This window comes from Carcharodon carcharias, chromosome 7, assembly GCF_017639515.1.
Source record: "Carcharodon carcharias isolate sCarCar2 chromosome 7, sCarCar2.pri, whole genome shotgun sequence".
NCBI classification, from domain to species: domain Eukaryota; kingdom Metazoa; phylum Chordata; class Chondrichthyes; order Lamniformes; family Lamnidae; genus Carcharodon; species Carcharodon carcharias.
This window is the reverse complement of record NC_054473.1, coordinates 1,065,334-1,082,105: the sequence shown is the minus strand read 5'-3', so window position 1 is coordinate 1,082,105 and position 16,772 is coordinate 1,065,334. Positions and strand designations below refer to the sequence as shown.

Here is a 16,772-nt window from a genome sequence, read left to right as displayed (position 1 = left end):
TTTTTAAACAATCAACAATGGTTTCACAGTCATCATTAGACTTTTAATTCCAGAATTTTGTTGAATTCAAATTCCATCGTCTGCCAGGTCCCCTGGGTCTCTGGATTACTAGTCTAGCGACAATACTACTTTACCATCGCCTCCCCATTGCCTACATCAGAATATAAACTTCAAAGGTATTTAATTAGCTGTAAAGTGCTTTGGGATATGCTGAGGTTATGGGGAAGTGCTATAGAAACACAAAGCTATCTTGTCTTTATAGATTAAAGCTCATGACATATACTGTTCCTGAATATTTTGAAAATGCTTCAAAGCTACTTCTCTCAAACAAGTCTTCCTGATTAACGCTCGTTACAAAATAGCTCATTGTCATTTATCTCTCTGTCTCTAGAACTCCCTGAAGGTGATCGGAGATGCAATGCTAGATGTATCTGTAAAAAATGCCAAACCATTTGACAAGTTTCAGTTTGAGCGTGTTGGCTATTTCTCAGTGGATCTGGACAGCACTGACCAGAAGGTTGGTACAGTGTTAGCTTGTATGAAAATCAGATATGCTGCTCACCTAGAGAACTTGAACTGTATCACAGTGTGTGCTGTTATGGTGTCTGGTGAAAATGACAGTATTGGGGTCTCATACAGTTACCTTCACATGACACCCACCTCCCTTTGCCACCTGCAACCTATCCTCGTGTGAATCCGGTGTGCAGCTCAGATGCCCGTAGGAGAAACTCCCTGACTTTCCTTTTGTTAATACAGTGATTCATGTCGGAATCTGAGCACCAGTTTTATATTCAGTCAGTTTAAAATGACCTTCTGCATATACTCCCCATGAGCATAGTCTAAGCCTCCCATGAGGGATTTTGTGAGAACAGCTCCTAGCGACAGGGAGTCAGTCTTCTGAGGTGCGGCAAATTCACTGTGACCTTCTTAAATTCATTCTTGGTATGTGAGATTTGTTGGCAAGGCGAGCCTCTGTTGCCTGTTCCTGGTTGCCCTTGAGAAGATGGTGGTGAGCTGTCTTCTTGAACCACTGCAGTCCATGTGGTGTTAGGGAGTTCCAGGATTTTGACCCAGTGACAGTGAAGGAACGGCTGATATATTTCCAAGCCAAGCTGATGTGTGACTTGAAGGGGAACTTGCAGGTACTGGTGGTCCCGTGGGTTTGCTACCCTTGTCCTTCATGGTGGTTAAAGTCGCGGGTTTAAAACGTGCTGTCAAAGGAGCCTTGGTGAGTTGCTGCAGTGTACACGCTGCTGTCACTGCGCTGCTGGTGGAGGGTGTGAATGTTGAAGGCGGTGGTTGCATTATTGATCATCCAGCTTCTGCTGAACTGTACCCGTTTCTGCCTTGCTGACTTTGTGAATGTTTCTTCCTCTGCAGTTGGTGTTTAACAGGACTGTGATGCTGAAAGAAGATCCTGGGAAGATCTGAAATGCTACAGGTCCACATGACTCCACGTTCAAGACTCCACCCAGATGCTTAAATCTTTTAATTTACCAAAAGACGCAGCATTTTCCTGAGCTTCTTGCTGAAAGGAGTAAGGGAGAAACTTGTTCAGAGTTCCTTGCCCAGAAAATCCAAAAATCAAAGCCCGTTGGTTAAGTTGAAGCAGTGACAGCTTTTCTGCTTTCAATAATATCTGTACTTTATAAAACTTGGTAATCTCCCCACCCCCATCTTTATCCTCTCTGATATTGATAAACCCAGCAAGTTTAACTGCAGCTGTGAATCAAATTTAAACCCACAGAAAGGCACCAAACTGGAAAAATGGACCAACTTAAATTGGTTTTACTCCTAAGTTTTTAAAAGTCTCAGAAATGTGGAGAAGTAAAAAGGGACATTGCTGGAATACACAGTGGATCAGTCAACTCTGTGTGAGAGAGACACAACTGGTTGTTCTGGGCCAAGTGTTTCGAGTATTTACTGATCTTTGGTTGAGCTGATCTGTGATCTTGTGAACCTATTACCTGTTCAGCTCTAACTGAAATCAGTCCATATGTTTGCAGGTTGCAGTGGAAGTGCAGTGACCTATGAATCTTCCTGTTGTTATCTCTGTCCTATTGAAACTATGCAGACTGTTGGAGGGGGCAACATTCAATCAGGTCAGTGACTGGAGTGGCAGCTACAGAGATCGGCTGATGCTGTTTCTGCAGTTACACGTTGTTTGGACACCTCAGGTATTTGCAGACAAGGCGCTGATTCACACTTACATTTCTCTACCAGTGAAGTGTGAGCTGGAGGAGGACTGTGGCCTAGCAGTGCTCCACTTATCTTTAAACAAAATATCTGATCCTCTTGCAAAAAGAATGCAAATAAGCTAATCATTAAAGTTCATTATTTGAACCACAGTGAAATGCAATGCTGGAAAGATGTCTCATCCATTTCAGGCTTGCAATCCAGGATTTCACATCCACAAATAGGTGGATTTGTCACATTTCGGAGTGCAGATTTACCTTGATGTTGAAGATGCAATAAATTCATGTAAACACTGGCCTTGTCACATTTCACCAACATGGGTGACATCCCCCAAAGCAACCACAGACCACGCCTTAAATAAAACTTAGTTTTGAGAAAGCAGTGAAACTAAAATCAGTGTTCCCATAAAACCTGAGTCGTTGGTCACCTTTCCCATCTCTCTCTCTTCCCCACCCATTCTCCCCCTCTTTCCCCCCTCCATCTCCCCTCACCCTTTCTCCCCCCCCTCCATTTCCCCTCACCCCTTCTCCCCCTCTTTCTCTCTCCCACCCCTTCACCATCACTGCAACTGTTCAACCACAAGTTAGCAGAGCGACAAGAGGATTAATGTTGGGCTTTGTAACAGATTTGCTGTAATAAAAAGTATTTTTTTTCCCGATTGTTATGGCCTTGCTCTAGTAAGATGCTTAACTGGAGCTGTGTGCAATTCTGTTCCATTGCTATGTTGCTCATTCTGTGCTGTATTGCTCATGCCACAGCATCAGTTATGATGGTTCTGCTGTAGGAAGCTGCCAGACTCGTGGTGTTGTGTTGCCAAAAATGACGATCAAAGCAGAGCAGTGAAAGCTGGGATTGCACAAGTGGATCAACTGGTGCAGAGCCTGCCTAGGACTGACTCCAAGAGGCCGCAGCATTGTCAAACGTTTGACAGTTTTATGTCAGGATGCTGTTTGACTTGCTGTGGATTTTCCTCCAGCTCTCCTGATGGGTATATATTGCTGTTGCTTCATCGCTGGGACACTTTTCTGACATTCCCTCCCGAGTACTCTCATGGCAGCATCTTCACCACACAGACTGCAGCAGGCTAAGAAGACCATCACCTTAGAAACTAGGGGTGGCCTATAATGCTCATTACCTGAGAATGAATTTAAAAATACTCTAGCCTGTCAGATTCCTTTTTCATCGTTGGTCTGTCTGCTGTGTTTTGAGGACATTTCCTCTGCAATGCAGTCTCACCTTGGTATATCACACTGGGCAGAAGCAATCAATCAAAGTGAAATTGAACATTATAAACCAGAGCAAGACAGAAATATTTGTGTCTCTGCAAGGCGATGCCAAAATGGAACTGAGCCCAACACAAAAGCTGGACATGTGAACACTGTTGAGATCACTCTATCATGGCCAGAGAGATGCATCGAACTGAACGTATGCTGATTCATCCACCTAAACAAAATCAATTCTGGATCTCTCTGCACAGATGTTGCGTGATCTGAATTTGTCTGGCTTTTTTCATTTTTATTACAGATTTCCGGTGACTGCAGTATTTTGTTTTTGTATTGATGAAACAATCATGCATCAGTCCCCATGCCTAAAACTGCTGATTATTCCAGAATCACCTAGCCTGCTATCTCCAAGGTCAAAGAGAACCCTATCTCCACTCCACTGCTGCTGAAACCTTCATTCATGCCTTTATCATCTCTAGTCTTACTTACCATTATAATGCATTGCTGGCAGGTATCCCATATTAAGTCCTCCATAAACTTGAGGTTATCCAAAACTCTGTTGCCCATGCCTTAACCCACACCAAGTCTCGTTCACCCATCAACCCTGTGCTTGCTGACCTATAGTTCAGAGAAGATTTACCAGACTAGGCTTGTATCCACTGGAGTTTACAGGAGTAAGAGGTGACTTGATTAAAACATTTAAGATCCTGAGGGGACTTGACAGGGTGGATGTGGAGAGGATGTTTCCTCTTGTGGGAAAATCTAGAATTAGGGGGGTCACTTTAAAAATAAGGGTCGCCTGTTTAAATCTGAGATGAGGCGAAATTTTTTCTCTGGGGGTCCTGAGTCTTTGGAACTTTCTTCCTGAAAAGGCGGTGGAAGCAGAGTCTGGATATTTTTAAGGCAGAGGTGGATAGATTCTTGGTAAGCAAGAGGGTGATAGGTTATTGGGGATAGGCGGAATTTCAGGTTACTATCAGATCAGCCATGATCATATTAAATGGCGGAGCAGGCTTGAGGGGCCAAATGGCTTCCTGCTCCTTGTTCGTTTGTTCCCTATCTCCTCCAGTCCACAACCCTCCAAGATATCTGTGTTCCTTTAATTCTCCCTCCTGTGCATCCCCGATTTTAATTGCTCCACCATTGGCAGCTGCGCCTTCAGTTGCTGAGGCCCCAAGTTCTGGATTGCCCTCCCTAACACCCCTCTACCTCACTTTCCTCCTTTAATACTCTCCTTAAAACCTATCTTTTTGATCAAGCTTTTCACCATCTGACCTAATATTGCTTTATGTGCTCAGTGTCATACTTTTATAATGCTCCTGTGAAGCATCTTGGAATGTTTTATTACATTAAAGGCACCATCTAAATTTGAGTTCTTTGATTCCAAGTTTCAAGATTTGTAAGTTAAGTGCCTGCAGCGCAACCTCTTTCTTTGACTCCGTACCCCTTTAGTATCCCAATCACTGTAGCCCTGAACCCCCATTTCTACATCTTCACTCCCACCTTCAATCTCCTAATCTGAGATTCAGACAAGATTCTATTACCTCACACACAATTGACCCATCCAATTTCCCATCATACCCCAATGGTTTCCTCTCATGTACCTTTAAAACTCGAGTCTGTTGTCATCTTCCATTTCAGCAACCATATCTCCCATAACTCAATGAATTCCTCCAGAGCAGTTGTTACTCGCGAAACAATCAAACTAAAGTCTCAAACTATATCCTTTGACTTCCTTGCCCAATAGCTCTCGTCATTCATCTTTGTGGGAACTGTCCATGCAGTTCCATTCCTGTATCTCTCACGATGGTTTCTCTTCCCTCCCCTCACATGGTCACCTTCAGATTCCTCAAGAATCTCTTTTCCTCATCTTAGTTGACATCGTCTACAGACCAACTTCCACACCTTTCAGTGTCATTGAACTCTACATCTCAACCACTTCTTCCATTTCCCTCAGTGCTGTCATGTCACTTGTCCTGCGATGCAGTCTGGTTGTGTTGACCTGTTCTAGCTCAGCATAGAGAAGATTGTATGACCGTCTTCAGCCCTTGTGATGAACACAGCTCCTTTGCCATTAATTCCATCCTTTGTGGCAACTGTCTTGAGCTCTACTGTGGTATCTTGGTTTACCACATTCAGTCTTAGACTCCATAATCCTTTCCGTCACAAAAACTGCGTAATTCTAGAATTCACCAGGTAGCTGCAGATAATGGGTCAATTAATATGGTAAGTGTATCAAGTAATACACAGAGAAAAAAAATCTCATCTCCGTCTTATATGTAAGATCCCTTATTTTTAAACTGTCTAGTTCTAGTCTTTCCCATAACGGGAAACATCCGTGAGGTTGGGAGCTTCGTGGATAGCATGTTTATAGATGCAGTCACCCCACAGCTCAAGACTATGCAGGGAGAGGGGGAATAGGTGACCACCAGGCAGTCAAAATGAAACAAGCAGGTAGTGCAGGAACACCTGAATGCATAGCACTCTCCAACCAGTATTCTGTTCTGAATACTGATGATGGGGTTCATCTGGGGAATGTAGCTAGAGCCAAGTTCATGGCACCACAGGTAGCTCAGCTAATATACTGGCAATTGGCTAACAGGCAGAAAACAGAGTAGGAATAAAGGGGTCATTCTCACGGCAGGCTGTGACAAGTGAGGAACTGCAGGAATCAGTACATGGGTCTCAGCTGTTCACAATATATATCAATGATTTGGATGTGGGGACCAATTGTAATACTAAAACCAGCTGATCGCCGCCATGTTGTGGTATCGGCTGGTCACTTTGACCCCTCCCCCGGACTTTGTCACAAGAATCCAAATGTAATACTTCCAAGTTTGAGGATGGTACAAAGCTAGATGGGAATGTGTTGTGAGGAAGGTGCAAAATGGCTTCAGAAGGACAGACTTAGTGAGTGAGCAAGAACGTGGCAGATGGAATATAATGTGGAAAAATACGAGGTTTTCCACTTTGGTAGAAGGAACAAAAAAAGCAGAGTATTTCTTAAATGGTAAGAGATTAGAAAGTGTCGATGAATGAAAGGACCTGGGTGTCCTCATCAATAAGTTACTGAAATCTAACATGCAGGTGCAGCAGGTTATTAGGAAGGCAAATGGTATGTTAGTCAATATCACAAGAGGATTTGAGTACAGGAGTAATGAAGTTTTGCTTCAACTGTATAGAAACTTGGTTACACTGCAGCTGGAGTAGTGTGTGCAGTTTTGGTCCCCTTACCTTAGGAAGGATTTTATTGCCATAGTGGGAGCACAATGTTCACCAGACTGGTTCCTGGGATGGCAGGACTGTCATATGAAGAGAGATTGGAAAAACGGCCTGTATTCTCTATAGAGTTTCGAAGAATGAGAGGTGATCTCGTTGAAACCTAAAAAACACTTAAAAGGAATAGACAGAGTAGATGCAGGTAAGATGTTTCCCCTGGTTGGGGAGTCTAGAACTAGGGGGTGCAATTTCAAAATAAGGCAGAAGCCACTTAGGACCGAGATAAGGAGAATCTTTTCACTGAGGGGTGTGAATCTTTGGAATTCTCTACCCCAGTGTTGTGGAAGATCAGTCATTGACTATGTTTAAAGTAGAGATTGACAGATTTCTAAATGCCAGTGAAATAAAGGGATATGGGAATAGTGGGATAAAGCATTGAAGTGGATGATCAGCCACAATCATGTTGAATGGCAGAGCAGGCTCAATGGGCTGAATCTCAATCTCTCAGTGCAGAAGAGGCCCTTCGGCCCATTGAGTCTACACCGACATGTGAGAAACACCTGACCTACCTACCTAATCCCATTTACCAGCACTTGACCCATAGCCTTGAATGTTATGACGTGTCAAGTGCTCATCCAGGTACTTTTAAAAGGATGTGAGGAAACCCGCCTCCACCACCCTCCCAGGCAGCACATTCCAGACCGTCATCACCCTCTGGGTAAAAAAGTTTTTCCTCACATCCCCCTAAACCTGCCCCTCACCTTGAACTTATGCCCCCTTGTGACTGACCCTTCAACTAAGGGGAACAGCTACTCCCTATCCACCCTGTCCATGCCCCTCAAAATCTTGTACAGCTCGATCAGGTCGCCCCTCAGTCTTCTCTGCTCCAACGAAAACAACCCAAGTCTATTCAACCTCTCTTCATAACTTAAATGTTTCATCCCAGGCAACATCCTGGTGAATCTCCTCTGCACCCCCTTCAGTGCAATCACATCCTTCCTATAATGTAATGACCAGAACTGCACACAGTACTCCAGCTGTGGCCTCACCAAGGTTCTACACAACTCCAACATGCCCTCCCTACTTTTGTAATCTATGCCTCGATTGATAAAGGCAAGTGTCCCATATGCCTTTTTCACCACCCCACTAACATGCCCCTCCACCTTCAGAGATCTATGGACACACATGCCAAGGTCCCTTTGTTCCTCAGAACTTCCTAGTGTCATGCCGTTCATTAAATACTTCCTTGTCAAATTACTCCTTCCAAAGTGTATCACCTCACACCTTTCAGGCTTAAATTCCATCTGCCCATTTGACCATCCCATCTATATCTTCCTGTAGCTCAAGACACTCAACCTCACTGTTAACCACCCGGCTTACTCCTGCTCCTATATTCCTAAGGAAGACTGGAAGAACAATTTTGATAGGGGAACAGATAGGCATTTCAGCAGCTGCAGATGTGAATCCAGGATGGTCTGTTGCCATCTGATGTCACTGAGTGGCTGCAGAGCACCCTGAAAAGGTGGTGGTGGTGTTGGTGGGAGGAGAGGTTGGGATGGTGAACAGCCAGCAGTTGTGGTCCACATTGGTACGAATGACAGGGAGAAAGAGGGATGTGGTCCTGCAGTCAAAATTTAGAGTGCTAGGTAGGAAATTAGCAAACTGGACCTCATGGATGCACGGCTGGAAAGATGGCACAGGAGGGATGGCTTTAGATTCCTTGGACATTTGAACCAGCCCTCAGGGAAGATGGGACCTGTACAGGTCGAATGGGTTGCAATTAAGACCATAAGACATAGGAGCAGAAATTAGGCCATTCGGCCCATCAAGTCTGCTCTGCCATTCAATCGTGGCTGATAAGTTTCTCAACCCCATTCTTCCGCCTTCTCCCCGTAACCTTTGATCCCCTTACCAATCAAGAACCTATCTATAAAAACAAAAAAACTGCGGATGCTGGAAATCCAAAACAAAAACAGAATTACCTGGAAAAACTCAGCAGGTCTGGCAGCATCGGCGGAGAAGAAAAGAGTTGACGTTTCGAGTCCTCATGACCCTTCGACAGAACTTGAGTTCGAGTCCAGGAAAGAGCTGAAATATAAGCTGGTTTAAGGTGTGTGTGTGGGGGGCGGAGAGATAGAGAGACAGAGAGGTGGAGGGGGTTGGTGTGGTTGTAGCGACAAACAAGCAGTGATAGAAGCAGATCATCAAAAGATGTCAACAACAATAGTACAATAGAACACATAGGTGTTAAAGATAAAGTTGGTGATATTATCTAAACGAATGTGCTAATTAAGAATGGATGGTAGGGCACTCAAGGTATAGCTCTAGTGGGTTTTTTTTTTATTTTATATAATGGAAATAGGTGGGAAAAGGAAAATCTTTATAATTTATTGGGAAAAAAAAGAGAAGGGGGAAACAGAAAGGGGGTGGGGATGGGGGAGGGGACTCACGACCTAAAGTTGTTGAATTCAATATTCAGTCCGGAAGGCTGTAAAGTCCCTAGTCGGAAGATGAGGTGTTGTTCCTCCAGTTTGCGTTGGGCTTCACTGGAACAATGCAGCAAGCCAAGGACAGACATGTGGGCAAGAGAGCAGGGCTCTCTTGCCCACATGTCTGTCCTTGGCTTGCTGCATTGTTCCAGTGAAGCCCAACGCAAACTGGAGGAACAACACCTCATCTTCCGACTAGGGACTTTACAGCCTTCCGGACTGAATATTGAATTCAACAACTTTAGGTCGTGAGTCCCCTCCCCCATCCCCACCCCCTTTCTGTTTCCCCCTTCTCTTTTTTTTTCCCAATAAATTATAAAGATTTTCCTTTTCCCACCTATTTCCATTATATAAAATAAAAAAAAAACCCACTAGAGCTATACCTTGAGTGCCCTACCATCCATTCTTAATTAGCACATTCGTTTAGATAATATCACCAACTTTATCTTTAACACCTATGTGTTCTATTGTACTACTGTTGTTGACATCTTTTGATGATCTGCTTCTATCACTGCTTGTTTGTCGCTACAACCACACCAACCCCCTCCACCTCTCTGTCTCTCTATCTCTCCGCCCCCCACACACACACCTTAAACCAGCTTATATTTCAGCTCTTTCCTGGACTCGAACTCAAGTTCTGTCGAAGGGTCATGAGGACTCGAAACGTCAACTCTTTTCTTCTCCGCCGATGCTGCCAGACCTGCGAAGAACCTATCTATCTTGGTCTTAAATACACTCAATGACCTGGCCTCCACAGCCTTCTGTGGCAATGAATTCCATCGATTCACCACTCTCTGGCTAAAGAAGTTTCTCCTCATATCTGTTCTAAAAGGTCTTCCCTTTACTCTGAGGCTGTGCCCTCGGGTCCTAGTCTCTCCTACTAATGGAAACGTCCACTCTATCCAGGATTAAGTAGGGACTGAGTTGCTAATGCTATTGGGGAGGGTTTAAACTGACAGGGGGGTGGGAACCAGGTGGTAATATCAGAGGGATACCAAGGCGTTCCGAATACCAGAAGATGTGAATAGCACTAGAATAGGGAATAGTAAGTTATTAGGTGGAGCCAGAGTAAGAGAGAAAGTAATAATGTGCATCTACGTGAATGTATGGACTGGTAAATAAGATTGGTGAGTTACAGACACAGATTGCCATGCGTAAATATAATGATGTGGCTATAACAGAGACCTGGCTTGAAGAGGGGCAGGACTGGGTGTTAAATATTCCTGGATACAAGTGTTCAGGAAAGATAGGACAGGAAAAAGGGTGGCAGTATTAAGTAAAGCATTGCCTTGTGAGAGAAAGAGGATGCCCAGAGGGATGAGGGACAGAAGACATTTGGCTAAAGCTAAGAAACAATAAAAGGTACAACTGCATTTTTCAGTGTATTCTATAGACCACCAACTAGTGGGAAGGATGTAGACGAGCAAATTTGCAAGGAAATTAGAGGTCCAAAAATTATAGAGTACACTAGTTATAATGGGGGACTTTAATTATCTGAACATAGATTGGGATAGTTTAAAGAGCAGAGAGAGGAAAGAGTTCCTAGCGTATATTCAGGAAAGTTTTCTACAACAGTATGTTTCCAGTCCAACGAGAGGGGGAGGCACTGCTGCACCTGGTTCTTGGGAATGAGGTAGGCCAAGTAAATTAAATTTCAGTAGGAGAACATTTAGGGAACAGTGATCATAAAGTTTAGGCTGGCTATGGAAAAAGAGCAATCCAAAGTAAAAAAAAATTAAATGGGGAAAGCCAATTTTAATGGGGTAAGAACAGATCTGGGCTGAATAAATTGAAGTCAAAGGTCAGGAGAAAAAGCAACAGAGGGCTACCTTCAAAGAAGATATAGTTCGGGCACAATCAAGGCATATTTCATTGAAAAGGAAAGGTAGGGCAAACAAATCCAGACCTCCATGGATGACAAAAAAGATAAAAATTAAAATAAGGAAGAAAAAGTGTGGTCATGACAGATGTCAGGTAGAAAATGCAATTGAGAACCAGGCTGAATTTTTATTTTAATTCGTTCATGAGGTGTGGGCATTGCTGGCTAGGTCAGCATTTATTGCCCATCCCTAATTGCCCTTGTTCAGAGTGCATTTAAGAGTTAATCATATTTCTGTGGGTCTGGACCAGGTAAGGAAGGTAGATTCCCTTCCCTAAAGGACATTAGTGAACCAGGTAGGTTTTTACAACAATCGACAATAGTTTAATGGTCATCATCAGACTTTTAATTCCAGATGTTTACTGAATTCAAATTTCACCATTTGCCGTGTTCCTGGTCCCCAGATCATTACCCTGGGTTTCTAGATTATTAGTCCAGTGAGAATACTACTATGCCATCGCCTCCCCATAGAAGGCTCAGAATATAGAAGGTTCAGAAAGGAAGTGAAAAAGCAAACGAGAGAAGCAAATGGAGTATGAAGAGAGGCAGGCAGCTAACATAAAAGGGAATCCCAAAGTCTTCTATTGGCATATAAATTGTAAAAGGGTGGTAAAAAGAGGAGTCGGGACGATTAAGGATCAAAAAGGGGATTTAAACTTGGGGGGCAGAGGGAATATCCCCTCAGGACCTTGTGTGTTTCAATAAGATCACCTCCCCTTCTAAACTCCAATGGGTATCGGCCCAACCTATTCAACCTTTCTTCAAAGACAATCTCTTAATCCCAGGAATGAGTCCAGTGAACCTTCTCTGAACTGCTTCTAAAGCAATTATATATTTTTTAATAAGGAGACCAAAACTGTACACAGTACTTCAGATGTGGTCTCACCAAGGCCCTGTACAGTTGCAGTAAAACTTCCCTATTTTTATATTCCATTCCCCTTGGAATAAATACCAACATTCCATTTGCCTTCCTAGTCACTTACTGTACCACATACTAAGGACACCTAGATCCCTTTGTACCACTGAGTTCTGCAATATTTCTCTATTTCAATAATATACAGCTTTTCTATTCTTCCTGCCAAAGTGAACAAGTTCACGTTTTCCCACATTATGCTCCATCTACCAAATTTCTGCCCAGTCACTTAACTTGTCTATAGCCCTTTGTAGATGCTCTTCCTCCTTTTGACAACTACATATCCTACCTATCTTGGTGTTATCAACAAATTTAGCACCTATACATTCAGTCCCTTCATCCAAGTAATTGACGTAGATTGTAAATAGTTGAGAACCCAGCACTGATTCCTGTGGCACTCCACTCGTTACAGCTTGCTAATCTGAAAAAGACCCTATTTAAGAAAGGATATATTGGCATTGGAGGCAGTTCAAAAGAGACTCACTAGCCTGATTCCTGGGATGAAGGGGTTGACTTATCAAGAACGGCTAAATTGATTAGGCCTTTATTTATTAGAGTTTAGAAGAATGAGGGGTGATCTTATTGAAACATACAAGATTCTGAGGGGGCTTGACAGGGTAGATGTTGAGAAGATGTTTCCATTCGTGGGGGAATCTTGAACCGGGGACATAGTTACAGAATAAGGGGACACTCATTTAAAACTGAGATGTGAAGGAATTTCTTTGAGGGTAGTGAATGTCTGGAATTCTCTACCCCAGAGAGTTGTGGAGGGTAGATCACTGAAAATATTTAAAGAAGAGGTAGATAGATTTTTGAAATATTGGGGAGTTGAGGGCTATGACGAGCTGGCACGAAAGAGGAGTTGAGGCCTGGGGCAGGTCAGCCATGGTCTTATTGAATGGTGGGGCAGCCTTGAGGGGCTGAAGGCCAATTCCTGCTCCTATTTCTTATGTTCATCAAAGTTACTGACATATATTGTAATTAGTTGAGGCCCCAGCACTTATCCCTGCGACACTCCACTCATCAGAACTTGCCTACACAAAAATGACCCATTTATCCCTACTCTCTGCTTCCTGTTAGCTAACCTCTATCCATGATAATATATCACCTCCTACACCATGAGCTCTTATTTTGTGTACTAACCTTTGATATGGCTCCTTGTACTGCTTTTTCAGAAATCCAAGTACACCACTCACTTGGTACTTCCTTAAAGAATTCCAATAAATTAGTCAAACATGATTTCCTTTTTACACAACCATGTTGACTCTGCCTGATTGCATGAAAGTTTTCTAAGTGCCCTGCCATAACCTCCTCAATAATAGATTCTAGCATTTTCCCTATGACATGTGTTACACTAATTGGCCTGTAGTTTCCTGCTTTCGTCTCCCTCCTTGAATAGAGGAGTTGCATTTGCTATTATCCAGTTTGATGGGACCTTTCTAGAATCAAAGGAATTTTGGAAAATGAAAGTCAATTCATCTACTGTTTAAGCAGCCACTTCTTTTAAGACTCTAGAATGAAGTCCATCAGGACCTGGGGACTTGTTAGCTTTTAGTTCTAATAATTTTCTCATCCCCCTTTGTCTCACCATTGGTGGCTGTACCTCCAGATGCCCAGCATCTACTTTTTAAAATTTATTCCCTAAAGATTTCCACCTCCCTCTCTTTTCAAAACCCAATTCTTCAGTTAAGCTTTTGATCAACTCTCCCTTTTGCTCCCTTGCCAGCTCAGCATTTGTCTTCCTAACACCTTGGCTTGTTACTGTAATTGGTCTGACTGTGAGGAAGGCAAAAGTAGCAAGGGTTCCTAGTCTTGACTGTAGGACTAGATTGGTTGTGAGGCACCTGTATTCAAATACCTTACCAGCAGCACAAGAAAATTATCTGTGTGGGATGCAGAAGGAACAATACCAAGTGGAATTGAGAGAGGTTGGTAGAACCATATGATAAGCAGAACCCAAATTGCAATGAACTCAACCGCTGTGAAGCTGCAGCTTTACCAGTTGGTTCTCCCAAACTGTTCTTGCCAGTTATTTTTTTGTTCATTGTTATTTACTTGTTGAAAAAAAAAAGTTGCATTTTTATAGTGTTGTTCACAACATCAGGATTTTAGGAAGTGCTTTATAGCCAATGAGGTAATTTTTAAAAGTTTAGTCACTAGTTACAACACTGGCATCTACCCGGCTATGTGGAAAATTGCCCAGGTATGTCCTGTACGCAAAAAGCAGGACAAATCCAACCCAGCCAATTACCGTCCCATCAGTCTACTCTCGATCATCAGTAAAGTTATGGAAGGGGTCATCTACAGGACTATCAAGCAGCACTTGCTTAGCAATAACCTGCTCACTGACACTCAGATTTGGGTTCCGCCAGGGCCACTCAGCTCCTGACCTCATTACAGCCTTGGTTCAAACACGGACAAAAGAGTTGATCTCCTGAGGTAAGGTGAGAGTGACTGCCCTTGACATCAAGGTAGTGTTTGACTGAGTGTGGCATCAAGGAACCTGAACAAAACTGGAGTCAATGGGAATCAGTGGGAAAACTCACCGCTGGATAGAATCATATGTAGCATAAAGGGAGGCGGTTGTGGTTGTTGGAGATCAATCATCTCAGTTCCTCAGAGTAGTGTCCTTGGCCTAACGAACTTCAGCTGCTTCATCAATGACCTTCCGTCATAAGGTCAGAAGTGGGGACGTTCGCTGATGATTGTGCAATGTCCAGCACCCTTTGCAACTCCTCAGATACCAAAGCAGTCCATGTCCAAAGGCAGCACGACTCAGACAATATCCAGGCTTGGGCTGACAAGTGGCAAGTAACATATTTGCCACACAAGTGTCAGGCAATGATCATCTCCAACAAGAGAGAATATAACCATCTCCCCTTCACATTTATTGGCATTATCATCACTGAATCCCCCACAATCAACATCCTGGGGGTTACCATTAACCAGAAACTGAACTGGACTAGCCATATAAATACTGTGGCTACAAGAGCAGGTCAGACACTAGGAATCCTGTGATGAGTAACTCAACTCCTGATTCCCCAAAGCCTGTCCACCATCTACAAAGCACAAGTCAGGAGTGTGATGGAATACTCCCCACTGGATGAGTGCAGCTCCCACAATGTTCAAGAAGCTCAACAACATCCAGGACAAAGTTTGATTGTTCACAAGCGACACACAGTGGCAGCAGTGTGAACAAGATGCACTGCAGGAACTCACCAAGGCTCCTTAGGCAGCACCTCCCAAACCCACCATCACTACATTCAGATGGACAACAGTAGCAGATAGATGGGAACACCACCACCTGGAAGTTCCCCTCCAAGTCACTCACCATCCTGACTAGGAAATATATCGGCCACTGTCGCTGGGTCAAAATCCTGGAACTCCCTCCCTAACAGCACTGTGGGTGTACCTACACCACATGGACTGCAGCGGTTCAAGAAGGCAGCTCACCACCACCTTCTCAAGGGCAGTTAGGGATGGGCAATAAATGCTGGCCCAGCCAGTGAAGCCCACATCCCATAAATCGATTTTAAAAAGGTAATGTAGGAAACAAGAGCCAGATTTTGCACAGCAAGATCCCATAAAAGGTTGAACGTTAAATTGGTTGAAGGATAAATAAGGGCCAGAATGACAGGATATATGTGATATGAAACCAAGGCTGAGTAAATGGATGTAAGATACAAGACGGATGTAAGACTGGGTGAGCGCTTTGCAGAACACCTTCGGTCTGTCTGCAAGCATGACCCAGACCTCCCTGTCGCTTGCCATTTCAACACTTCACCCTGCTCTCTTGCCCACATGTCCGTCCTTGGCCTGCTGCATTGTTCCAGTGAAGCTCAACGCAAACTGGAGGAACAGCACCTCATCTTCCAACTCGGCACTTTACAGCCTTCCGGACTGAATATTGAGTTCAACAACTTTAGATCATGAACTCTCTCCTCCATCCCCACCCCCTTTCCGATCCCCCTTTTTCCCAATAATTTATATGGATTTTTCTTTTCCCACCTATTTCCATTACTTTTAAATGTATTTCCATCCATTGTTTTATCTCTACCTTTTAGCCTATTTCAATCCCTTCCCCCCACCCCACCCCCACTAGGGCTATCTGTACCTTAATTAACACATTCCTTAGATAATATCACCACCTTCAACACCTCTTTGTCCTTTTGTCTGTGACATCTTTTGGTTATCTCCACCTATCACTGGCCCTCTATCCAACTCTACCTGTCCCTCCCACCCCCACCCTTAAACCAGCTTATATTTCACCTCTTTTCTATTTTTCCTTAGGTCTGTTGAAGAGTCATACGGACTCGAAATGTTAACTGTGTTCCTCTCCGCAGATGCTGTCAGAACTGCTGAGGTTATCCAGGTATTTTTGATTTTGTGATGTAAGAAAATTTTTCGCCATGAACTAAATGATTGGGCGAACAGACTTGAGGGGCTGAATGGCCTTTACCAGTTCCTGGAACAAGACACCACACACTGAGCAGAAGGGGCCCTTTAAGGCGGACTGAAGCCTCGCGAGACTTACGGTGGGAGGGCGGCGCTGATTGGCTGCAGGGGAGGGCAGAGTTGATTGGCTGCGGGAAGGATGGTGTTGATTGGCTGCGGTAGGAAGGACGGCGCTGATTCGTTCGTGGGAGGGTGAGCGGCGCTGGTTGGCTGCGGGAAGGGAGGGCGACGCTGATTGGTTCCGAGGAGGGAGGGAGGTGCTGAATGGCTGCGGGAAGGGAGGGCGGCGCTGATTGGTTCCTGGGAGGGAAGACGGCGCTGATTGGTTCCGGGGAAGGAGGGCGGCACTGAATGGCTGCGGGAGGGAGGGGGGGGGGGTGGGGGTAGGGCGGCGCTGA

General features: G+C 44.1%; 1 protein-coding gene across 2 annotated transcripts in view; it reads left to right on the top strand.

The window, feature by feature from the left end:
• The window catches only part of qars1 (glutaminyl-tRNA synthetase 1), a 96,261-nt gene extending 93,407 nt beyond the window's left edge, over positions 1–2,854 (top strand). For both annotated transcript variants that reach the window (XM_041192016.1, XM_041192017.1), the window contains 2 exons: positions 392–517; positions 1,381–2,854. In XM_041192016.1, coding sequence (XP_041047950.1) covers positions 392–517; positions 1,381–1,431 — 177 coding nt within the window. In that variant the 3' untranslated portion in view covers positions 1,432–2,854. The remainder of the gene's footprint in view (positions 1–391; positions 518–1,380) is intronic.
• The last annotated feature ends 13,918 nt before the right edge of the window (positions 2,855–16,772 follow it).